This window comes from Neospora caninum, chromosome VIII (genome assembly GCF_000208865.1).
Source record: "Neospora caninum Liverpool complete genome, chromosome VIII".
Classification (NCBI taxonomy): domain Eukaryota; phylum Apicomplexa; class Conoidasida; order Eucoccidiorida; family Sarcocystidae; genus Neospora; species Neospora caninum.
Genome location: NC_018395.1, coordinates 509,503 through 534,686, shown reverse-complemented (window position 1 = coordinate 534,686; position 25,184 = coordinate 509,503). Strand labels below are relative to the sequence as shown.

Here is a 25,184-nt window from a genome sequence, read left to right as displayed (position 1 = left end):
TCACATTGTAAGTGGATGTTGTCTCGCTCGCTTCGAGTCGCCGAGGAGAACGCAGCGAGAAACTCTCGGTCATTCGAACAGCGGGAAAAGAGCGAGGAGAGCGATTGAATGCCGACACCGGACCAGCAAAAGATGGGCCAGAAACGCCCTCCAAGCACCGCGCAGAAGCCGGGAGACGCTGTGGAGTTCACCATGGAGAAGGGAAGGAGAATCTCGGGAAACGCGAAGAAAGAACGCGCCAAGAAGCGACGGGGAGGTCAATACAAAATGGACGAGCGAAAGACGGAAGAGAAGACGGGGAAGAGATTACACACTCGAGAGAAGGGATCGACACCTTTTGTGAAAAGTCTACGGACAAAGAGGATCCCAGACGAGAAAGGCAGGTTGGCTGGGATCCCTGAAAGAAGGCTGAGCCTTCTTTGCGCAGTCAAGCGACAAAGAAGGAGGTTCTTCACACGATAGACCTCTCAAGCTCAAAGTCGACTGGGAATAACCGCAACAACTCACTCAGGTTCACTCTCTATGTGTTCCTATAAATATCTATATATAATGAATATATATAAATAATATATATATATATATTTATATTTGTCGGGCATCAAGTGTAAGTCTCGCGTCGATACATGGACGCGAAGTTTCTGTGCAGGCTCGCTGCTGCCCAGTTCAGGGTCTGCGTCTTTTCCTCGGGTCCGGGCGCGTTTCGTTTCCTGTTTCGTCTGTTTTTTCGAGACACTGATGCGCCGGAAGTGACGTTTTCCTTCTTGGTGTCCTCGGTCGCGGCGGGCATCCACACGGTCGCCCTCCTTCTAGTGTCTTGTGACTCCGGAGGCGCGTGCTGTGTGCGTGGAACTGCATGCACCGGCGGTGAGCCTGTCGTGTCGCAGCAAGAGCGGAAAAGCTGAGCGGCAAAAATCTGGTTTCCGCTGGGACTAAATTTGCTCGCAAAACGCCTAGTCACGGTTTTCCAAAGGAACCTCGACGGCTCGGCTTTCTATCGGCTGAAAGGCGGGGCCCTTGCGACTTCTGTGGCGAGAGAACAGCAAGGGATCGCGCTAGCGAGTATTTTGTCGGTGAGTGTCGAGCTCGCCAGCTCCTCGCGCGCACAGAGGAAAGCGGCCTGTGCGGCGTCAGCGCATGTGGTGTTCGCCCTCAGATTTCCCCCTTTGCTCACTTTCAACTTTCAAGCACACATTGCCGGCGAAATTGAATCCCTTTTCGTCACGCTGCCGCGTATCCCTGTGCGGTTGACTTGGTGTCGCTGCATGCAAGTTTCTAAGGCCCGAGAAAGGCGCGCCTTGCTGTCGCGCCCGAGAGCGGGGCGGATCTTGGCACGCGGGAGAAAGCAGGCGCTCGAGTGAGTGTTTGGTGGAATTCCGGAATTCCGGCTGTGGACGGCGGGCGGAGTTGCGAGTGTGGGATTTCTGTGCCACGGAGGTTGGCCCGGACTGCGTGGCGCTGCGAGGCAGCCGCAGGCCTCGGATCTGTGCGTTTTCGTCCCTTTCGTCAGGCATAGAGCGTTCTTTGGTGGAGTACATGATCCGTTTTTTTTCCCCTCGCCCATTTTTCTCTCTTGGCCGCACCATGGCATCGGCTTCCGGCGTCCAGCAAGCTGTCGTGGAGGCGAAGCTTCAGCAGGCGCTCTCTCCGGCGCTGCTCAAACTCGAGGACAAGAGCTGCGGCTGTGGTGCAGCGTTCGACTGCGTGATTGTGAGCGAGGCCTTTGACGGCAAGAAACTCCTCCAGCGCCACAGGATGGTCAACGAGGCTCTGAAGGACGAACTTCCGAGCATTCACGCCTTCTCGATACAGTGTCACACGCCGGAGGAGTGGACAACGAAACGACCGCAGTGAGGAGACAAAAACTGCGCAGCGCTCGACCTGCCACCGAACGCGTCTTTGAGGCGTGCACAGAGCCTCAAGGGCGGAGAAGGCACAGGCCAGCATAGAGCTTTTTATCCCATGGCCCCCCGCATGTAGCTTTTCTGGACCAGAGGCGCAGATGTATGTGCACATCGCACTGCTTGGGTGTACAACGGGGCTGTAGCGCCCTGCGTTATTTGCCGAGATGAGACACTCGACCCGCCGTCTAGGTTTAGGGGTTTTTTGGCGAAACGAAGCTGGTGAGAGCGCGTGCGTCGTTTCGGAAGGCGAGCGTCCACACGGCGTTGCTCAGCGCCGGCGACGATGTTAGGACGCATTATCCCGCTCCCAGTGGTGCATTCACCCCGCCGTCTCGGCGGTGAATAGTAAAAGGCAGTCTGGGGTCTATGCCGCGATCCAGGCGGAAAGTAGATTTTGGGGCAAAAGCAAATCTCACCGTTTTTAAGGGTGACGTCACACCAACCTTCTGCCCGTGAGGGGCATTTACTCTCTTCCGTCACCTCCATGCTGGCCTTCCCTTCCTGTCCAGTGACAGACCGAGCGACTGACCGCATGCAAAGTGCACGTTTCGATCCTGCCAAAATGTTGCGCCTTTCGAAAGGAACCAAAGATGCGCGAGATGCGAGGAACTGCGGGCCCTGTCCACGCCTCCGGCAGTTCGACAGTGGCGCCGTATATTTCTCAGCTTTGTGTGACTCGACCAAACGAAACACCCCACATTTCCTACTACGCATACACGGATATATATGGATATGAAGATTATTAGAGCTCAAGTTCTGTCTTGCATGACGAGTTTAGGGTCGCGTGTCTCTTTAGTCGACTCGTGGGAGCGAACACACGAACGCGACACCCTGACCGACACAGGGTTGAGAACAGTGCAGGCGCGCTTACGATTTTGCTGTCGCGACAGGGACTTTCTACAGCCGCGCTCTCCGCAATCGCTCCATTTCGCAGCAAGGGGGTGATGTGGAAAAGCTAAGTTGCTCACCTCTGAGAAATACCGCGTCAGCTTCTCTAAATACACACGAATGCGAAGACATGTGGATGCGACGTCGAGATTTACAAACATGCGACTGTTCATGGGGTTCTCTCGTAACATGCGGCCAAGAACAGAGCAAACAACGTCCACAGAAAGATCTCAGCGCCTTCCCCAAACTCGCATGGGACCTCGCCAAGTCAACAAAGGCACATGCAGAAACGGTGCATGCCAAACGCTGTCCATGCAAATCCCACACCTAAAAACCGCCCCGCTCCAAACTTTCCCAGATGAATACCTATTTCCATCTTCCCAGATATACGTATGTACCTAATATATATGTATATATGCATCCCACACGTTTCACCTACATGTATCGTAGACGTGTGCTTCACGATATATATATATATATATATATATATGTATATATATATATATATATACGTCAACCATCCAGCGTACACAGTGGCAATAGCTGCATATCGATCGTCAGCAATGAGATCCACCTCGCTCGTTCAGAATTCCGCGAGGAGCAGCGGGCACTACCGCGGCCAGTTGAAGCGCACGTCTTGAGACTTTTTCAGCACGGAAAGCGTCGCAGCACATGCCAACGAGTGAAAAACAAAAAGCCGATCCTCCAGAGACATTTGCCCCCTTCACGCAAACCCTACAGAAACAGCAGCGCCTGTGGTCAGCAGAAGCGGCCGCATCCTTAGGTCAGACAGAATCAGCCACGTCCACTCGCAGCTACACACGACTCACAACTACAGCCCTCTCTACATTTGCATACTTATACATAAATATACATAAATATATATAAATATATATATGTATAGAAGTATGTATATATATATGCGCGTATGTGATCGCGCCCCACCATTTGCATTTGCATGCACATCTGCGTGCCGAGGACACGATATGCGCGTCGGTTCACGTTTGCATGCGCGCAATCAGAGGTTTTTCTTCAGGATTTCGTATTCGCATTCTTCGTCTTCTTCTTCCTCTTCCTGTGCACGCTCGAGCATTTTCGCTGCGGCGCTGTTCCCCTTTCCGCTCGTTTGCAGCGCGTGGAGAAGCTGCTCCTGCAGTTTCTCGTTGACAAAGTTCGACGGGTCGCTCTCGTCGGTCGAAAACCCGCAGAGGATCTTGTAGAACCGAACTGCGCCCGCGTTCTCCTTGATCACTGTGCACATCAACTTGTCGAACTTCAAAGGACTGTGTGCTTTGTTGAAGGCCCGCGCGGCCAGCTCCAGAAGCAACATCAAGCGCCTGCCCAGAGTCATGTTCTGGTAAGCGCCCTGCGTCGCCCCGAGAAAGTCACACGCGGCAGCGAAAGAGTGAACAACTCGGAAGACCAACGTCTCCCAGAAACGAAAACCTAAATTCTCGCATACAGCCAAAACAGTGTGGAAATCAACAAGCCGCTAAACTAGCGAAACGGGGCTACACTCTCCACCCTCAATCCTTCTACCATCGCTACACACACACACATCGGGATACAGCGACAAATGAATACATATATATATATATATATATATATATACCTGTAAAATATATATAAACATTAATATATATATGTAGGTATGTCAGAAAGCGCACGTTTTTCTGAGTGCTCGACCGTGCCTAGAGACTTCTCTGTGGTTGTCTCCCTGAATCCCAAGCTCGGTTTAGCAGAGCTGTCCCTCCGCAGCTACGGGTCTGCGCCTCACCTTGATTTGGAGTTCGTAGACATACACCACGGCTGTCCCTTCTTCAACCTCGAAGCGGTAATGAAGAAAACCCGCTAGACGGTCCGGGGAAACATCCTTGAGCGCGGCGCTGTCGTCAGTCTCCCGCGAAACTGAAAAGAACATACAGAAATCCCCGAAAATGTCAAGTCGGCCAGAATGCAGACGCCAACGATACCTCGCCAGAATAATATTCTTATGCATGCATATCGTTTTCTGTGTATGTCCATGTATACCCAGGCATGCACCTCTGTACGTACCGTTGGCGGCGAGCTCAAGCACGCCAGCGTGGCAAGTGGTTCCCTCAAGATATATATATATATATATATTGGCAAGTGTGCAGGTGCCTCTGCGTATATATATATATATATATGTTTCTCTGCGGTTCATCTCCTGTTTGAATCGTCAGAGGGCTCCAGTCGAACATGGTTGAGAGGAATGCGTCCCAGTGTGCGTGTGAATTGAATTTCTTTCACTTCGTGCGGTTGCTGCGAAGCGGGGTACCAGATCTCACCAGGTGCGCTGGTCTCGTTCGGTTCCGTCAGAACGACGAGGAGGCGCGCGTCCTCGTGGGTGAGTTCGCGGCGCTTGAAGTCGTCGTCCCATCCCTGTTCCATGAAGTTCACTTGGTTGTACAGGTTCTTCATATTTTCGCGCGTCAAGTTGAAGATTTCGTCACTCAGGGGGGCATTGGCCGCCAAGAGCGCCGTCGCTGGGCTGTCGTAAATCGCAAACTCTTGTCTCTCGGCAGCCGTTGCCCGAGGCTGCTGGGAAGAGGCGGGGACTTTGCCTCCGCGGAAACGCCGGTTGGGCGTTGCCAGGGCGAAAAAGTTGGCCAGACCCTTGGCTGTACGGACAGTCTGTTCAATGGCTGCGGCGGCCGCTCTCTGCTCCTCGCGCTTCAGTCGGCGGTTGGCTTTCTCCTGTTTCTTCCCCGACTTTCCACACTTCAGGGTGGCCTTTGGCGCGCAACGAGAATCCCCCGCCATCGCTGCGCCTTCAACTACGCGAGAACTCGCACTCGGCGCGAGCGGCATGCCGGCGAAAAACAGGACGAGGAAGGAAGCAAAGCGCCAGAGCACGAGGCCAAAGGGAGGGGACGCGTGGACAGCGGAAGACTCGAGAAGAACGGCTGGAAGGGAGCGTGTGTTCAGGAAACCGACGAGCGCGAGCGGCAGAGAGAGGACACGGGAGGGGCAACGGGAGAGGAGAGGGAAGTGTTGTCCCGCAGCACACAGGAGAACCGTTGCGTAGAGGAGGAACTCCCCTCGCTTCAGACGATAAGACCGAGAAACGTTCAAGAAAAAGCACACTTTCCGTCCAGCGAGGATGGTGGCAACACACTACCACGAAGCCTTCCACATAGAGGGGGGCTGCAGCGCGGTTCCGGTTCGCGGGCGGTCGGTCATATCCGTTTGTTGGTCCAGGCTTCAGTGTGTGTTTGCTGTTTCTCGCCAATTCCAGAATGCTTTGATTGCTGAGTGACCCTCCTTGTACGGTTTTTCCGTCGCAAAGTTCACCCCCTCGCCGCTTCGGGCCGGGCGCATGCAACAACGGGAGGAGGGTGGCGGCGGTTGAGCGGCACACGTGTGCAGCAAGACACACTGCACAGTTTTGCCACCTCAAAACGCGCCGAGTCCTAGTGGGAAGACCCGGGGATGATGTCGCTTTTAGGTAGCCTGTCCGAGACAAAACGAGGAAAATCCATGGCACGCCTCGACCCAAATCTGCGCCTCCATGCTGCAGCCTGCTGCTTCGTCGCAAAGAGCCGATGACACACACACACACGTGAAGGTCTAGCTAGAAACGGGGGAGCGAGAAGATCGACCGCAGTGGCGACAGAGAAATCCACAGAGGTAGGGGAACGGCACACGCGTCGCCAGCTGTCGTTACACCGGAGGTGACTGTCATCTCTGGTTCCTCAAAGAGACAGACCGAGGTCGAAGGAGCAAAGAGCTCCTTTTGGTGGTTGAGTCCATCCGCTAGCGATCCCCTCAGAGGCAGTGGAGTGTAACGAAGTTGCATCCTGGAGAGATGCCTGGGTTTAAACTTGAGAATGAGGAAAGCCTGGCGGTAAATGGAGAGGCGCCCTCCAGTACGTTCTGGGTTAGCAGGACTTCTCTGTCTGGCTGCACTGCCTTCCTTTTCCTTTTTGCCTTTGCTGGTTCCCCTTGAGACGGCTTCGCATAGGGAGTGTACAGTGTTTTTGCGCAGTTAGCGGAGAGCACCGAACGGGGGAAACCACTGGGTCTCTGTGCTGACTTTGCTTGCGCTGTTGAGCTACCTAAATTTTGCGCAGATCTGGTTGTCGTTTCTTCCGTAACGTGAGGGAGCAGGTCAATCCCTATACTGAGCGTTTGATGCACTTCTCTGAGCCGACGCGAACCGGTTCCAAGCGTGCACGAATCCCGGTCTTCTGTGGCCAGAGCACCACGCAGCCGCTCGGCAAATTGCTTCCGGAGGAGGCGTTTCTTTTCTTCAAAGAAACCACACACACACGAAGCGGGGATGCCAGTCGTTATGCTTATAACTTAGAAAAAACGACAAAAGCCGTTGCGGAGTGGTACGCGCCGGTGCACTTGTTGGCAGGTTACCCGACTGCTCCGGTTCATGGTTTTTTCACACCGACACAGAAAACTCGTCTGGTTTGTGCACATCGAGGCAGCGCGCAACAAAGCAAGGCCGGAACGAAATCCGAGAGGTCGGGTGTGTGCGCGGCCACAGATGTGTCTTCCGAACGCTCTCTTCTGCCTCAGCCGGAGCGTTCCTATTTCTCCTTGTCCGGGATGGCAATCTCGGGATACAAAAAGGGATCCTGCTCGGAGTCTGGGCACTGCAGCGTGACAGGGTACGAAACGCCTGGCTCGGGCACGAACGTCGGAAAGTGGAGTGGAATGTGGCGGTTGTGTCTGTGGTGAGTTTTCCCCCTCGCATCGCTTATTTTGATCAGACTGCCTTTGTAGCCTGGTACGCAGCCTGCAGGCGCCAGCGGGGGGAGGGGCACAGAAAGAAACAAAACACCTGAGGACAGTCGCCTCGAGCGACCGACGCAGCCAGCACAAGCTGGAAGGAGTATCTAGCGACACAGAGGCGTCGCGAGGAAAAGTGTGGCCTGCTGGCTGATGCAGAAAAAAGGCCAGCAGGAACAGAAGACATCGCCAGTGCTGCGCTCGTTCGGGAACCCACAGAACTATCCTGTGTCAATCCCGCGCTGCTACTCACGAACAGTGTTGCGTATGTGTATATATGTTTGTCTATGTGCACGGGTGTGTATACAATTTACGAATGTACATACACGAAGCGGATGTATGTGTGTAGACGAGTATTCGGCGCATGTAGAGCTCAGAGGAGAGATATGTACACATACGAGACCTACCTAGTCCCGACTGCCTCCCTTCTCCAACTGCCGGTGTCGTGGCCTTTGCGCGCGTCACAGAAAAGCTTCTGTCTCACCTTTGAGGAAAATGAGATTGCGCTGGGCTTCGATGCGAAACACTTTACAGTTGACGACTCGGGGATCTCCGCCAGCGTGCCCGGCCATCTTCTTGAAGCGCCACACAACGTTCACTGTCTTGCTTTGCCCGATACTTCCTGGGCTGCTGTGCGCCTTTGCTTCTACACCATGGGACGCGTTCTGACCTGGAAGAAGAAACAAAAGAACAGGGACAGAACATGGACGAAAACTGTCCCTGGATGCCCTTGGCCACTTCTCCCTCTCCGCCGAAACGCGTTGTCGCTGCTCGTTTCTTCGATCTGCTGCGCACCCCGTTTGTGCTCACCTGCAAAACCCCATCGCTTCTTCACTCCAAGGTACCCCTTGTCCTTCGACCAGCCACTGACAAAGACGTGTTGGCCGGGAGTGAAGTGCCGAACCGACATCTCGTGGCCGACGGGAAGAAGACAATCGCTGCTGCACTTGAATTCCGCGATTCGACTCTTCGGCTCGATTCGCGACCGTATGTACACCCCAAGCATTGGCTTTGTCACCTTGTGAATCGGCTGGTAACCTGCGGCGAAACCGGGGGCACAGCAGCGAGACATCTTCGACTTTCTCAGTGAGCATCGGCGACAAACACAAGTCGCCACACTCGGCAAGGCGACGACGCCATCTAGACTGAAGACGCTTGCACACGGGTCTCGCCGGTCGCGGGCGTATTTGCCAACACCAAAGAACCAGGACGGGACGAGACGCCGCACAGCGAGGACACACACCGTCAGAAACTCCACGGCGGCGGTGGAGTCTCCCCGGCGCCTCCCCCCTGGGATCAGACCTCTACATGAGGAAAAAGCAATTCTTGCCCTTAACGCGCTGTCTGCATCTCCAGATTTCAACGATTAGGGCGTCGACTCCGGAAACCAACTCAAGCGCCTGGCTACATCCACGCACGAAACGGGTTTCGGGACCACTCCCCACATGGGAACTTATGTGTGTGTGCAGGAATGTGCGGCCCCAGCTCCAGCCCGGCGCACATCTATGCATGCTGCTACAGGTTCATATGCAGGTGCATGCCTCTGTATACAGGTATGCAAATCCTTGAGGATTTTTCGTTGTCATGAGGAGTTCAGCACTGCACGTGCGGAAATGGACTTTCAGCATGGACAGCACATTTAGTGTGCTTCAAATCCATCTGCGCAGACACGACGTAGCACGCCTAACAAGGAGTCGGTTCTCTCTTTTGCTTCGGGGGTTCCAACTCTCCGGACCCACAGATGGCTCTTCGTGTTTAGTTTCTTGTGTCCTCTCACCCACGTTTTGGCGTCTTGTCTCTTCGCTTCCCCAGCTGTGTGTCACCACTCCCTTTCGCCTTTCTTTCTCGTGTTCCAGTTTTGTTCCTTTCGCTTCTCCTCGTCCCTGCCGTAGCTATATCTCTGCCTCTTCCCTGCCTCCTCGAGAGCGGCATACTGCCTTCTCGGGCGTTTCTCTGTCTCTTCCCAGTCCCGGTCCGTACGCCTCCGGTGTTTCGACCGGCCGCAGTCTGGCGGCGTGGCGTTCACCTACCAATTCCCATGACGCAGGCTTCGTAGCCATCCTTGTCGAGAGTCCGTTGCTCCATCACCACACAGCGATCGACTTGGCAAACGGTCACCGCATGCCGCTCGCCCCACCCGTCCCACAAAGACATCATTCCGATCTTATACGCGAGAAGCCCCGTTCTGAATGCAGAACGCAATGTAGACAGCGCGCGAGAAGGATTAACGAACTCCCACGGGAAACGACAAAGAAGCATCCTTTGAGAAGACGTGCCTCCGTATCGAGTCACAGACCAGGAAAAAACACAAACAGACGCACATAGGTAAAAGCATATATATATATATATATATATATATATATGTTTTGTGTGTGTGTGTGTGACATTGACCTCGCTGTCTGGTACATCTACTTGGGTAGTCTCGGTTTTTTTCCTAATGAAGCCGGCAAAGAAGCGACAGCGTTCTGTCGGTCTCCGCTCTTCGTTTCGAGACACGGGAACCTACCTTCGGCTGTTCCAGCTGGGCGTGACTCGCTTCAAGAGCGGATGGATCCTGTCGGCGTCGAGAGTCTCCTCCTCCTGGATAGTCGGTGCGGGCTCGTAGAATTTCGATTCTCTCAGCCTGTCGAGGCGCTTCACCCAGCGACTGTCGTAGCCCCGTCGTGAGGAGAACGCCGAGGGACAGGCACGCCCGAGGTCGACGAGGTTGCGCCCTCTGGTGCAAGCGGGGACGAGAGCAGCCTGAGAGGCGCGAAGGTGAGACGACGGGTCGCGAAGCGGAGAGAAGACGCTCGATGTCGAATGGAAGAAGGCAGACGCGATGGACACCCCTGCACAGGGTGGAGAGGAGACGGAATGTACCGGACGACGAGAGAGAAGGGAAGACGTTTGGGGAAAAGAAAGATCAGGCGGAGACGAAGGAGGAACGGGCCTCTGGAGAGGTCCATAGAACACACCGGATGAACGCGAAGGAACTTGAGCAGAGGCAAGAGAGGAGCGTGAAGAGCAATTCCACGCTGGCGAACACGCCGAGGGCAGTGGAGGCCTTGCGTCCCACCTCTGGCGGAGGTTGTCTGCTGGGTCACCCGGGGCTCGTGTGTGTCGCTTTCGCTCGGGAATCGGGGCGGCGCGTGCTTCTGAAGACGTAGGCTCTTCGCCGTCAAGGCCGTTCCCTGTCCCGGCGAAAAGTGTGCCACAGAGAGACAGCACAGGCGCGCTGACCGCCCTCGCTTGCCTTCGCAAGTTCTCGCTTTTCGCGGCTCCTACACCCCAGGAAGTCCTTCCCACGTAGCCGCAGGCGCTCATCTTGCCGTGTCTCTCATGAGCAACTGTAGCGGAGGGAGACACCCAACGGGGTGACGCCGGGTCGGTCGAGAGATTTTCGGAAAAAAGCGAACGAGGACTTCTTTCAGGTTCTTTATCGCTTTCGAAGGGGGGAACAAAAGCATTCGCAGACAGATAAGCAGACAGTTTGGTGGGAGGGAACGCAGGAATGCGAAGGCCGCAGTCCCCAGAACGGAGTCTTTTGACTTGCGTAGGTGTGCTCTCAGACACCCTGGTTGATGTGCGCTAGCATTCCACCTCGCTTCAAAGGAGGGGGAAAATATGCCCAAGGTTGTGAGGAAAAACGAACACAAGACAATTTGAGTGTTCCACAATCAGAGAAGTCAACAGGACGGATCCAACGGGCTGATGTACCGCTCTCCGTCTCCCGCGTGCCAGGTTTCGCCCCTGCGAAGAAAAGGGATATTCTAAAAGAGTGCGGTCGTTCGCGGCCGACGAGTAAGATGAAGTGTTCTGCCGTCTGGAATCGACCACGGCGGAAAGGAGTGTGTGGAAAACGCTGCGTGTGCGCTGGCAAGATGACGCCACGGCGGAAGGATGCAGTCCTCTGGAAGAAAAGTCTACAGCACAGCAGCGAAAGGGGTGCCCAAACCGAGAGGTGGTGTCGAGCCGGGCCGAGAAACGACAACGTGGCGCAGAAGGATGTTGGAGAATGTCGCCTCAAAGTGAGGAAACCCGAGTTCTGTCAGTGACCACACCCGTCACGGCAGACAGGAAACCCGCCGTCCACGTGTGTATATACACCCGAGAAAGCGAGACAGTCCATGAGAAAAGCCAGTCTTTACGCGAAAAGGCGGACACCCAGGGAAAAGTAAGGAAGACAACAGAGTCAGTATGCGCATGGCAACACAAACAGCATCGGTAGAACTTTTCTCATCGGGGCTGCGGGCCGGCAGACGATCCCGAGAATTCGAGAGGGCTGAACACCGTGAAAGATTCCCAAGAAAAGGAAGGCGCGAGCGCTCCGTTGCGTCCTCCGTAGGCGGAGTCCTGGCGAAGGGCAAGGGGCGTTCTTCGATGGTCGACAGAGGATCGAAGAGTAGTGGGCAGAGAGAAACTAAACTGCATGCGCTTTGCCGTGAACAGGCGCACGCGTGTCAACCGACGGTCTCAGTTGTATGATGCTTCTCCGACCTTCCCAAGCCGCGAAATGCCGTAGATCTTCTTTCCAACCACGCAGGGAAATCGCGTCGGGCGCCGAATCTTCTCCATTGAAGCACGAAGCAGAGCTTTATTCGAAACGCGTTCTCGCTGGGTATTCCTATCAGGCACTCTCGCGACGGTCATTGACGCACATGCGTATCGGGCCAAGACACATGCTGTTACGCGCATGCTGCCAACGAAACACGAGCCAGCATGCTTTTCTGCGGAGTTCAAAGCACACGTACAGTTTCGTGGGAAAGGGAATTTCTGTTTGGGCGATCTCAGCCCTCCTCGTGCTTGTTCGCCAAACTAAAATGTCAGTCGCCTCTGTACCTAGGTCTCATATCCCCCACCTCTTTTGCTTCCTTTTAGCCTTTTCGTCCCGGGCTTAACGGTGGCTTCCCGCGCCGTGAGTCCATGGTTCAAGCGACATACACCGCGTTAAGGGCTGTCGACCAAAAAACCCTTCCGTATCTAGAGGAGGCGACTTTCTGCTAGGTTGCCGCTTTCTCGCGTTCTGGGATGTTTTCGACTGAGATCAAGATGCGCCAAGAGCGAGGACCGTCCGCTTCGCCTGCATCCGAGCATGCAGGCTCCTCGCCATCCGTCGCTTGCCGCATCTTGAAGGGCCATGAAGACTCCGTTGTCGGCCTCGACCTCTTCTGCTCGCCTCCGTTTCCTCCCGGCGCCCACGTCAGTCCCCATTGCCACTGTTCTTGTCGGACACAATCTCTTCTCCGCAGCGACGCAGACCCGGAACGAGACACATCAGAAGGGAGTGCCTGTCCTTTGCGTCGGCGTCGCGCGAGTTGTGAGAAACGTACAGATGCTCCAGGAGACACGGGGCAAGAGACTACAGGTGCCCACACGCTGGACGGGACGTGCTGTGACTCAGTCTCGCCATCTTCGTCTGTCTTTGTCTCTTCACTGCACGCCGCGTCAACTCGTCCCCGTTGCGACGGGCAGTGCTCTGAGGCTTCTCCGTTCCTGCAAGGCAGCTCGAGGCCTCCTTGTGGATGGTGCGAGAGTGGCTGTCCTTCTGTGGTCTCGCCATGGTGTTCTTCCCTCCTCGCCAGCGCCAGTGACGACGGCACGGTGCGTCTGTGGGACTTGAGAGAAGAAAAGGCCGTTGCATGCATCAAGCATCCGCTCTTTCTTTCTGCGGGGGGATCTGCAGAGGACACGACGTCGAATCTCGGCGCCGTCAAATTCCACCCAGAAACCTACCGGCTTCTCTACGTTGCCTGTGGCAGTCGACTTCTTCTGTTCGACCTTGCGGCCACGCCCGTCGGTGCGTGGCGCGGGCGAGAGTCTTCGAACGGCGTCTCGCAAGTTGCAGTGCTGAGCCAGGAAAAGGCAGACCAACGGGCGGTGCCTGCGTGCGGAGACCAGGAACGCCGACGAGCACACGGAGGGGAGAACCCGACAGGCGAGCGAGAACCGGATGGGGGAGGAGCCAGAGAAGACAGCTGTGCTTGGACAGACGACGCAGCGGCGATCTGGAGTATGGACCAGTACGCTCAGCTTTTCGTCGATGAACGACGAAAACGGGGTTCTGGGAAAGACGCCAGCCGGCCCGTGGAAGACGAGGAGTCTTCTGAAGACGATGATCCTCTTACCATCAACGACTTCGACCTGTGGTGTCCGTCGCCTCAACAACTGCGAGAGCTGAAGTTCGGTGCGTCCTCGCCAGGAGGCGACTCGCTCGCACCGCCCTCGAAAGCGTCTTCTCGCCGGGTCCCGGCCAAGAAGAAAAAGGGGCCAGGTCGCTCCGCGGTGACGGAGGAGTCTTCTGCCCATGCAGCGCACGGAGCTGCCGCCGGCGTCTCTCCTGTGTGTCTCGCGCTTCCTCTTGACAGCGGCGAAGTCGTGGTAGCGCTCCACAGAACGCCCCTGGCAGCGGTCGAGCTCCAGGGCTCGTCCCTGGCGCCCGGTGGGACTGCGAAGCCGCAGGGCGATATCGACGTCGCCTTGCAACTTCAGAAGGACAGGCTGCTTTGCATGCATCGCAGCATCTGCGGCGTCGCGAGATTCCGAAAAGACGAAAACATTCCTGATCTCGTCACGGGAGGGTAAGTTTGAACAGCTGGGGGCGCGAAAAGAAGGCGGGAAATGTGAAGTGAGGGAAACGAGCATGTGATGATTCCTTGCTGCCTCCACTCTCCCGCGGAATGCTCCGGACGAGGCGTTCTCGCTCACGCCCTGTGGGCGATGGCGATGAACTGCTGGCAAGCCTGATGGGTGTAGGTGAAAGGCTGAAGCGCGCGTCGCTTCGCCCCGGGACGCTTCGCTGTGTTCCGTGTTTCGTGCTGTGTGTCATTCACTGCTTTTCTTCGTGAGGCGTCAGTCTTTACCTGCGGGGGCCCGGCCCTTGGCAGGCACACAGTGCTTGACACTTGCGAGACAGGTCTGTCGCTTTCTGTTTCCCGCCCCTCCGAACTCTGTGTCACACTTTCTGCGTTCTGTGAATCTAATGGGAACCCATGCTAGATACGCATAGATGTTGCAGATGCATGGAGGACTCGTACGCACCCCTGCGCATAGGCGTGTGTGACTCGCACGGTTGCGTGAAAGTTCAAGGGGATATGAAGGATATCTATAGGCTCACAGGAACTCCGGACCGCGCACTTATTTTCGTAGAAGGGGCTGTGAGCAGCACACGGTTGTGTTCATGGGCGTGTTTGGATCCTTGTTCGCGCCTTATGGATGGTCTTTGCCTGTCTTTCAGCTTTGACTTCAACGTGAACTCGTGGAACCTGGTTGAAGCGAAGCCGCGAGTAAGCCTGGAAGTGCGGCGAGCCGTCGCGGATCTGAGGAACCACGTAATGCCCTGGGAGACGAAGCCTCCTCACGCGAAGGTTTCCAAGGGCGCAAACGCGGTAGGTCAAAATCAGTCGAGGCAAGCAGGGAACGAAGGCCCCGAGGACACAAAATGCCTAAACCCCCCCTTCGTTGTCTCCCTCGCTATGGGTCCAGACTGCCGCAGGGTCGCGGTGGGGCTAGGCGATGGCCACCTCTCTGTCTTCGATTACGCAAGTAAGTCTCTCTCCTGAAGACGAAATGGAAGTCCTTGTGTAGCGGCACAGGCGCGATACATACTCGGGGGACGGACTCCGACGTGTACAGCCCAGCTGGATAAGGCACCGTCTACGTGGCTCATCGGTAGCAAGATACATATCTGTACGTACTCGTGTAGGAATCTGTGTGACGTGTCGTGTGCGTGCGGTGTGTCGACACGACCAGGGGTGGGGTGAATCATCTCCAAATGCTCCTGTTCACCACATGCGCGCGGTGGAGGCAGGCCGCTTGGCCGCGCCATTCATTTCGGTCTCTGTGTGTCTCATGTGCGGTTCCGACCATTTATTCGCCAGACTCTTCTCGAAATGCACGGCTTCTGCCTACGCCATCTTGGACTAGCCAGCCTCACAGCCTGTCGTCAGCAGCCCTAAACTGGGTTTCGAGCCCGACAGCTGTTCACAACGCTGCCCCGGGTAACACGGCGCGCCGTGATTCTCCTGGTGGCTCGTCGGCAGGCAACTCGGTCCTGTCTAGTCCCTCTGGGGGCGTCGGGTCTGTGTTGGTGAGCTGTGGGACTGACCGGCGCCTTTGCGTCTTTACAGACACACCCCTGACTTCGGGGGAGGCCTCGGAGCCCAGAAACAACCGAGACAGCTCCCTCCGCTTGCTGCTACAGCATCGTCTTCCCTATAAGCCAAACTGCATGGTGTGTGCCAGCAGCTGCACTGTGACTGGATGCGCATGCAGCCAGCTTCTTCCACCGACTCTCTCTAGGGCGACGGTGACAAGTGCCGGAAAAAGTGGGCCGCGCAGCCCGGAAACAGCCTGCGGTGCCACCGTTTGTGGTAATGCAAACCCGGCGGCGCTTCGCTGCTACGTCGGAGATGTCTCTAAAGATATTCGGATTTTCGAATTCCCTTGTTAGAAGTTTGGCTTTTTTCCTGGATACGAGAAAGGTGCATCACGTGCTGCCTCGTTCGCACACGCGTTTCTATCCGCGAGATGCGTCCACCTTCTGTCTGACAGCTGTCTTCCCTCTGGCTAGTTGCTTGTCACTGTTTCATGCTGACAGTGCCGCCGACTTTCAGAGTGCGAGAGACGTTCGCACCGAATACGATCAACACCATCGTCGGTTGACACGAGCGCGCAGAAGACTAGCGCGGATTCTTCACTGCTGCTCCAACTTCGCCGGCAGCACGGACACAGATGGAACAGGGAGCCTTACGGAATGAGAGCCTCCAGCAGTGATTTCAGAAGTAGCAGAGGCAGTCGAGAAATGAGCAACATAGGACTCCACCACACTGGCGAACCACAGGCTGGTACAGAAGAAGTCTACAGCCAAGACGAGAGAAAACGATGCATCCAGGGAAGCACAGATGTTGTCTACAGCCGTATCTTCGGCAGCTGTTAAAACCCCAGAGGAGAGGCCTTCATACCTAAGGGGGGGTTGGAATCGGCACGGAAACTGGTAGGAAGCGTCTCTGCGTTGACGATGCTTAAAGTGTAGGTGCCCAGTTGAGCGGCCCTGGCATGTCCACACTGGAAATGAAACACCCATCACCAATGACCACAGAAAAAGCTGTGCCCTGTAGAGTTGTTCTATAAATAGCTGGAAACCCGCACAACAACCAGTATGCTCTTACCGGGATGAGGAGATCTGGCTGCTGTTCGGGTTGCTTTTCCCTCCTAACGAATGCATCCGGCTCCATCTCGGGACTCTTGTCGGAACGTCAACAATTTTGATGGCATGGTAATGTCGCAGGTTCTACGAGATGTTTCCTTGAAATAATTGAGAGTATGCAGGTTCGAATTGTAGGAGTATCACCCTGGTGCGTCACGGTAAGGCTGCAGAAGCGGTGTAATTCTTCAAATGACGTCGGATGGGGGGTTGTAGGCTTTCCACCAAAGTTCTACGAGACGAGATGTCGTTAACTGCTCCGCGGTTCTAATGGACAATATTGAATTGTCGTTGCGTGTACCATGTGCGTCTCCCTACCTGTGGTAGCGTCTCTTGGAGGATTTTTTTTGCGCTGCGATGCAACTGAACAGGGAGAGAAAATGCAGTGTGTGCTGGGTCGAAACACCATCCATATGGACGCATGCTACTTTCGACGCGTCAGACTATTGCTTCGCAGATATCTTCAGGAAGGTCTGCTGGCCACAAAGACCTATGATAATGGCCCCCGCGCTACCATAAACGATGAGTAAAGTGCATGGTTTGTGTGTTAAAATTCGAGGTGATAGAAAATCTGTCTATCCCTCGTTGAGGCGGCAGATAACGCAGCATTAAATAATCGAACGCATGAAGCGAGGGGCCAGCCGTGGGCCCCAACCTTCTTGTCGATCCTTCTCTCAAGCCCCAAGGTACCACTCGAAAGTGGATAGAGCTGAATCCCGTTAGGCATTGGATGTAGACGCAAGGGCACTCGTTCGTTACCAAGTCCTTCGTCTAAGGGTTCAAGGCGTCCACGCGGCGAAACCCCTCTAGCGGAACTCTGTGTACAAGACGTCTTTGTGTGTTTGGTGAGGCAGGAACTGTCGTCCAGCAACCACGTAAAGAGTGGTTGTTCTGTATAGACCAGCCGCCTCTCCCCATCTGACTTACCTCATGGTGTAAATCTCTCGCAACACACCTTCGAAATGTCGCTGAGGCTCCGTTGGTGACCCACTCCCTGCTGCTACACACCGTAGGAGTTGCACAGCCGTATTCCGCCGGCTCTCTGATCCTTGACAACCCCCTCAACAGCTGTAGCCTCTGCAAGCTCTGACACACAGGTAGATGGCGTGGGTTCTTACCAAACTGCCCTACCAGCGGGAACAGAAACGGCCCTTATTTTACCGTCCTGTTGACTAGATACCAGCAGTATGCTGAAAAAAGGGAATCATGTGTGGGTCCGGTCTCTAGCATTCTGTGCTAAGCCCTAAGTGCGGATTCAAAAGAACCGCTCTGTCTTCGACTGTTCACATGCCTGACACAGGCATCCGAAGGTGTTGTAGGCGCTTATTCAGCGACATGAGTAGCCGTGTGGGCTCGCTCGGGATCAGCTGTCGACGTAGGCTCCTTTGTGAAAACGACAGCTTGCCGGCGTCTTGTCGCATGTCGGTTCCTCATCGAAGGATTCTGCAAGGTATTCGGCAGCCTCATGTCGCACATGCGGAACAGCGTGCGCGTGGCCGTCAGGACGCGGCCAACGCCCAACTTCAATGATAAATTATTCTGCATCGATGAAGAACATGGGACAATCGACGTAACGGTGCCGTCCCGAAATGACGTGTCCCATTTCAAATTTGACAAAATGCTACACAACGCCCCCCAGGAGCGTGTCTTTGACGACTGCGTCCGAGACATAATCACCAGCGTCATGGAGGGCTACAACGGTACGGTTATGGTCTACGGACAGGTAATGTTTCCTTGCTGAAAACCAACGGCACGTCACCATGGGTCAGAGCGAACGGACAAGCGAAAGCCTGCGAAATGCACTGCAGCAACTACAGACGGTACCCAACGGCAACGGGGACTCTACGTGGGAGTCTGTGGACTGGTTCCCTCAGACCGGGGCACCATGCTCATGATCTGCCGCTTCGAGTGCCTTCGGAGCAACCCAGCGCTCCCCTTTCGGCATACTTACGCAGCCAGATTTCGACAGGCACTTATCTGCAGCGTGTCCTGTAGCCATTTCAACCACATCGGCCAACCGTATTCGACACCGCACATGTATCATCGGCGTTGCTTGGTCTGTTCCGTTTCCAGGAAATCGTTGCAGCACATCGTGGTTCCAGGAAGCCACCCGGGGGGCCCAGGCATATTCTATGGTCTAGGAAGTTTGTAACCAACATGGCAAGTGACACTTGGTGGCGGGGAACCGCCATTGCATGGGTGTGTTGTCAGACAGGAGCGGGCAAGACCTTCACGATGAGCGGCGGTCCTCGGAATTTTGAGCTACGGGGGATCATTCCGCGGGCCATCAGCGCCATCTATGAGGAGGTGTCGAACAGGCCCGAGACCGCGTACACTATCCGCATCTCGTACACTGAAATCTACACCGAATTCATGTACGACCTTCTCTCGTCTCTTCCGGTCGGCAAGCAATCAGGAACCGAGCTGCAGGTGAGATCCTTGTGCAGCAGGGTGTGCACTATATCTAACGAGGAAATGCGAACTGTGGACTCTGTGATGACGCTAGAGAAGCCGGACACTGCAGTGTCGGTTTCGAATCGATTCTGGCTGACCCTACAACTTTTCGCCGCCCCCCCCTGCAAAGCACTCATTTGTCCTCACATAACGCTGTCAGGCAATGACAAGACAAACCTGTTCTGGATACGAGTGTGAAGATTAGAAGAAGAGCAGTAGTGTCGTCTTGCAGTCTGCAGTGGATCGGCACTCTCGCTTAGTCCAGGACTCACAGCCCAAGCATGAATTGTTTCCTGTGTTAACATTTCCCGAGACTGCAAAGGAGGCGCCGATGCTGCATGCCCCATCGTCTTCTCTAGGCGGACGCCGTGCCGCACTGCACAAAATTGCACTTTGCGTTTAGATTCAGGAAGATGCGAAAGGAGGCCTCTTCGTACGCGGTTTGACGCTCCGCCTAGGTGCTACAGAAGAAGAAGCGTTGAACCACTTCTTTGAAGGTGACATGAATCGGGCTGTTGCAGGACACACGATGAACGCTCAGTCGAGCAGATCTCACTGTATTTTCAGCATCTACATTGAGGGCAAGTCGCGAGTCGAGTCAAACGATAGAATCGTGACTTCCAAACTTCACCTTGTGGATTTGGCTGGCTGCGAGCGGGTCAAGAAAACGAAGTCGGACGGCATCCTCCTGCGAGAGAGCTCATACATCAACAAGTCCCTCTCTTTTCTCGAAATGGTCAGTTAGCAACTCGGGCGCAGCCCATACAATGACTGCTAGGCCCAGCATGGTGTGCCTAGGGCTGCTTATACTCTTACGGAAGGTCGCTAGCTGTAGTCGATTGCACTTAGACCGTGTCGGCAAGCAACCAGGTTCAACAGTACACGACGTCGAGACTGTAAGTGTTAAATGCCGACAAACAGGAGGGTATTTAAGACTCGTTCAAATATGTGGTGCGTCTTCGTGTCTGGGCAAGTGTAGCTGACTTTACAAGTCACGGCTGAAGCAGGACTAGGCACGAATGAGTGCACCGGTGAATGTAGACAAGTATCCGCTTGGCTAAGGTCTTCTCGGCTGGTCGAACCTGCATCTGCCTGTAACTCTCGTTTCGTTTAAATTAGGAGAGCGGCTTGTCACAGTGCAGAGCGGGATGAGGGCGCCTCTCCTTTGCTCATATCCGAGAAGAGGCAGTGAGGACTGGAAGCCCAATGTCACTCGACGTACCAGTTCAGAGGAAATGCGTGGCGTTTTCCTAGGATGTGCGCGACACCAGCCTTGAGCCTTGCCATGACACATTAGCAGCCTGGATCGCTTGGCCTCATTTTTTCAGGTTGTTGTGGCTTTGGGAGAGAAGGGTCGTGATCACATTCCTTATCGATCCTCGAGGCTGACTCATCTTCTCAAGGATTCTATTGGGGGGAATTGCCGGACATGTATGATTACAAACATCTGGCCGGAGCCTCAGCACATGGAAGAAACGATCAGTACCCTCAGATTCTCTACGCGAATGATGCGCGTAAGACCCTGTTTTCCCGGACCCAACCAGGATCTTGCATTTGTACACGTACATATCCGTGGCTGACTCAAGCCGCTTTCCTGTTGATTTCTCTAGTGATGTCATTCTGCCGAGTAGCCGCCGGTGTTGGCACGCACGTCCATCCTTTAAGCCCAGTACCCGTCTGCGACAGCCCGGAGACGTCATAGAAACATACAGCCTTCTTAGGGGTCTACCGTAGTTGAACGTACGGCTGACCTTCGCCGCTTCCAGTCTTACTGCTAACCACCGCTTGACAGCGTCAGGTCTGATTAACTGTTACAGTAATCAGCCGCAGCAACTGCGGGGATCAGAGGTGACAGTAGACCTCCCGTGTTGAGAACATGCGTCGTCAGGTGTCCAACAAAGCAGTCGTCAACGTCCAAATTGATCCGTTATCGCTCTTGCGAAAGTACGAGCGTGAAATCCGCTCCCTGAAGCAGGAGCTTCAAATGCAAAACAACCTCCGCGGCAGAACACAGGTCGTAAGTGAAAAACGCTGCAGAGTGGCGCATGCTTGCTTCGGGGCACAGGGGACTGATCCATAGAACGCTCGCTTGGTCACGGACTGTCGTTGTAGGCCTGACGGGCCCTGTCAGCAGAAAAAACGTTCCTCTGTTTGAAGCCACCCGGCACCAATCGCCTGCTGCCTCTACGCCTTTCAAATTTGACTTGGGTTGCGGGAGCTGCTGGCATGGCTCGCGTACTGTCGCGCCGCATGAGCCTACGTCTCGTCCTTCAGAAAGTGAAACGGAATTGCGGCAGGAGAAAAACGTGGTTTCCATATAGGACAGACATATCGGCAGCGAGACAACCAAAACGACCGCCGCACATCACTTGATGCGCGAGCGGCCAGCAACCGTGTGACTGCGTTCTCGAAACGGTGTTTTGTCTTGCTTAAGGCGTATGAAGCGTTTTCTCCTGACGAAAAGGAAGAGATGAAAAAGACAGCCCAGGCTTTCTTCGAAGGCGGAACCGAGCTTATTGAGATTGTTTCACTCAGGTAAACCTTACTGGGCAAATCATCCCGGCACGCCCGTGATGACGACATACTACTCCTGTTTATTTCATTTCCAGTCTCGTTTGTATGTCAGACGGCGCACCACGGTGTCTGACGAATGGTAGTATCTAGCGAACTGAACAACTGAACTGCTGATAGCGACTTGGATTAAGACAGCACCTCGAAGAGCATTCGGTGTTGTGAGGTCCACTGCTTATCCTAGAAGCTTGAGCACACATGAAGGTTCCGGGAGGTTGGGCGGGGGGGGGGGGGGGGGTGATGCCCCGTTCGCCTGCTCTCCAAGTCAATAGTTTCTCGCTCGCCTATGCCTTGAGTGCCGGCCTTTGCACACAGGCAGGTAAACGAGTTGATGCGAACCATGCGCGAGCTATACCAGGAAGCCCTTGCCCCGAAGCGAGATGCAGAGAGCCAGCAGGAGTCAGCTGTATCGGCACAGGAACCGAGTGACGGCCAGAATGGAAAGCAGCGAAGTTTGCGAACCGCAGCAGGTTCCTCATCAGGCGGCTCTGCTGGAACGAAAGAAAACGTGGGAGCGGGTGCGACGACCCTGAAGGCTCAGTCATCCCCCGCTCTTGGGAAGTCGGGTCCGATACGTAAGTGAATGGAGGTTCGTGCGAAGGATTGACTCTCTGAGCGAGAGAGCGCTTCATGGTCTTGAATAATATTGTACGTTTGCGCTTGTGGTAGCGGCTCTTCCCAATGCACCTTTTACATATGAGACAGGCAATATGTGGAAGAATCTCCGATCCTTTTTCTTAACAGCATGCGGTTACCTGTTGCGAGCACAGCGCGGCAATCGTATCTCTCGGATGTGTAGCAAGACTGGTGACAATCAGTCGACTAGCAACCTTTGCTCTTTCTTCATGCCGCCTTGGCCTTATTGTGGATGGCACCCCATGACTGGTGCGCCTGCAGTAGTTCGCATGTGCTGGCAAGTGTTTCGAGCAGTAGGCCCCGCCTAAGATCGTTTTGATTGAGGGCTTGGTAATGGCGGTGAACAGGGGTTGGCGTCGAAGATACCGGAGCCGGAGGAGCATCGCTCGGCATCGATCCGGATCAGTCCATGCGAGAGTCAAGGCAGAGCATGGAGAAGAACGACACCCCACAGCAGGCCCAGTACGAGTACACGAAGACCAAGTAAGCGGCCGGGGGTACCTAGGAAAAGAAGGAGTTCTGTACGACTTTCGTTTATACTAGCATGGAGGCTACCTAACAGGGGCGATGTGGGTGCGTTTGCACAGTTAATGACTTCCGATCAAACGATCTACCGGCCGCCGAAACGCACTCTAGGCATTTCCCGGTTGTCGTCTGGGAACCCGCTCACTGGTCACTGATGGGTCTTTGTGGATTTGCGTTGAACACTGAACCCACGCGATGCAGAACGGCTTCAGTCATACGTCGCTCCAAGGGCTCTTGTCCGTTCCCCAACCACTGCGTGCATGCTTCGCAGGCAAAGCCTCAAGGACAATTCGCCAGCTCGACTGCCGCTGCTGCGCGCGCGAGAGGGAGAGGCGGTCGATCGCAAACAGGCGTATTTTGACTTCAAGCAGGGAGAGGGGAAGATTTATGAAGACAGCTTCATGCAAATCCGACAGGAACTGAATGAGAAGCGCTCGGCGTTTACAGCACTCGCCACAGTACGGAACTCACTGTCACCGTTACCCGACGAATATTCTGCTACCGCCCTTTTCTTCACTTCTCTCCCGCTGAAAACATAGCCAGAGTTCGGTGCCTAATCATCGAACAGGTGAACGCGGCCCACTGCCCAAAGGTTTTCATGGCCGATCGGCCTCTGTCCCAGTACCAAGCCGCGCCCCTCTATCTGAACATTCTTCACACGTCGTTCCGACGAGCCGACTAGTACGCAAGCGCAACGCGTGAATCAGTAGACTTTCGAGGGTATACAGCTCGGTGACTCCCGTCAACCGTCACAGGCCTTGTAGCGGTCAGCCGAAAATGCTTTGCCAGGCAAGGGTTGCCGGACTTCAGTTTCCGAATTTGCAAGAGCGTTTCAGACGCGCCGCTGTATCGTATCAACCGATCAGTTTGAGATGTTATTCAGAACATTACTGTTTACGTCGACGAGATGGAGGCGCTCAAGGAGAAGTTGCGACTTAAGCAAGAAGAAGTCGAGGAGTCCTCAATGCTGGTAGGCGCGCTACGCTTCCCCGTCTTAGGGTATTACACGACCTGTTTTTGTCATTACACGACCTGTTTTTGTCATTCCTGAGAACCATACCGATTTGCCACAACAGGAGTTTTGGCCCGTTTTTCACCGCGGTTTTCCAGCTTAAATGCCACCCTTTTCTCGGTGTACACCGGGACGTTTGCACATCTTGCTCACTGGGGTCGAGCCCCATTTTCTGGTTGTACCTGAGACGATCTGCGCCCGTTGCACGTAGGTACCTGGGAGGGAAGGACAGAGAGTTGTCGATGAGGAAGAATTCATGCTCATGAAGAAGCTGAAAGAGACGAAAAACAAGATCAGAGCTGCAATGAAGGAAAGGAAGAACATCAAGGCCGCCCTAACGCAAGGAGAACACGAGATTGCTCGCTGTAAAGTCGAGCTGGTGAACGCCTTCAGCGCATGGTACCGTGATCGCTCTCACTAGAGTCGCTATAGGTCGCAACTCGAGCGTGAGCTGGCATGTGTGCCGTTGCCACACTAGGCAAACTGGGAGGACACAGACACGATCCCGACATAAACGGCCAGAAAGAGTGTGGTAGTACAAGTGTTTCATCGTGCTCCGTTTGACTTGTGAACAAAAGACGTTACCCGTCCTGTGGCAGCCGCTTCCTTTTGTCCCTCCTTTCCAGGTATGATCGCATGTACGGAGGGCCGGGCATGTCTCCTCTCACAGAACAAACAGCTGTAGGAGCAGGTCATCCCTCTGATGGAGACGACAACGGAGAGTATGGGGTAAGAAGAGTCTCGAAAGTACAGAAACTGTCTTCCTGCAGCCAGCCAGAAATAACAAAGTCTTGTTGGGCTTACCCTTCGGCGTCTGCTCTGACCCCGTCGACATCGGCAGTTCACCCTAAAAGTGATCATACTCTTGCACCATTTTTGCAATACCGACGCAGGAAAACTATCTGACCGAAGGTCGGGAGGCGACGTCCGTCTGCGAGCATAACCTGGGGGGCGGAGGTTTGGCTGAAAAGATACTAGTTTTTGCCCCAGGCAGCATCTTCGAAGTATTTCGTTACGTTCGCTTGATTGTTCGGGCTCTCTCCGGATTCCATCCTCAGCGGGTCATCACTACATACGCGAGTTGGGGCCACGAAGTTGGAAGCGGTACACAATAAACCTAAAACTGAACCAGATTGGCCGGAATGTGTTTTGGACGTGTTGTATTTGAAGTGCACTTTCTTCGACGCCGATCGAGGGGGCGACTCAGCGGCCGAGACGTATTATAAAGCGATGTAAGGATTCCTGCTCT

The 25,184-nt window shown here is 54.7% G+C and overlaps 5 protein-coding genes across 5 annotated transcripts; 3 read left to right on the top strand and 2 right to left on the bottom strand.

Moving 5' to 3' along the window:
• Positions 1 to 1,581: 1,581 nt before the first annotated feature.
• NCLIV_030740 (putative BolA-like domain containing protein) lies at positions 1,582 to 1,851 on the top strand (the record flags this gene model as incomplete). Its single annotated transcript, XM_003883270.1, has 1 exon — positions 1,582 to 1,851. One exon carries the CDS (start codon positions 1,582 to 1,584, stop codon positions 1,849 to 1,851), a length of 270 nt encoding a protein of 89 aa, XP_003883319.1.
• A 1,956-nt stretch (positions 1,852 to 3,807) lies between these two features.
• On the bottom strand, positions 3,808 to 5,621 carry NCLIV_030730 (putative acetyltransferase domain-containing protein; the record flags this gene model as incomplete). The annotated part of the gene is made up of 3 exons (XM_003883269.1): positions 3,808 to 4,155; positions 4,567 to 4,697; positions 5,099 to 5,621. 3 exons carry the CDS (start codon positions 5,619 to 5,621, stop codon positions 3,808 to 3,810), a joined length of 1,002 nt encoding a protein of 333 aa, XP_003883318.1.
• A 1,730-nt stretch (positions 5,622 to 7,351) lies between these two features.
• Positions 7,352 to 10,859, bottom strand: NCLIV_030720 (putative ribosomal protein L3p; the record flags this gene model as incomplete). Its single annotated transcript, XM_003883268.1, has 6 exons — positions 7,352 to 7,548; positions 8,038 to 8,223; positions 8,364 to 8,591; positions 9,584 to 9,738; positions 10,060 to 10,269; positions 10,612 to 10,859. 6 exons carry the CDS (start codon positions 10,857 to 10,859, stop codon positions 7,352 to 7,354), a joined length of 1,224 nt encoding a protein of 407 aa, XP_003883317.1.
• Positions 10,860 to 12,563: 1,704 nt separating this feature from the next.
• On the top strand, positions 12,564 to 15,984 carry NCLIV_030710 (conserved hypothetical protein; the record flags this gene model as incomplete). Its single annotated transcript, XM_003883267.1, has 3 exons — positions 12,564 to 14,113; positions 14,770 to 15,077; positions 15,413 to 15,984. The coding sequence occupies 3 exons, from the start codon at positions 12,564 to 12,566 to the stop codon at positions 15,982 to 15,984; spliced, it is 2,430 nt and encodes an 809-aa protein (XP_003883316.1).
• A 2,227-nt stretch (positions 15,985 to 18,211) lies between these two features.
• NCLIV_030700 (putative kinesin motor domain-containing protein) lies at positions 18,212 to 24,356 on the top strand (the record flags this gene model as incomplete). Its single annotated transcript, XM_003883266.1, has 11 exons — positions 18,212 to 18,460; positions 18,949 to 19,167; positions 19,595 to 19,927; positions 20,520 to 20,705; positions 21,080 to 21,208; positions 21,626 to 21,726; positions 22,078 to 22,337; positions 22,746 to 22,881; positions 23,195 to 23,381; positions 23,807 to 23,893; positions 24,147 to 24,356. 11 exons carry the CDS (start codon positions 18,212 to 18,214, stop codon positions 24,354 to 24,356), a joined length of 2,097 nt encoding a protein of 698 aa, XP_003883315.1.
• Between the last annotated feature and the right edge of the window lie 828 nt (positions 24,357 to 25,184).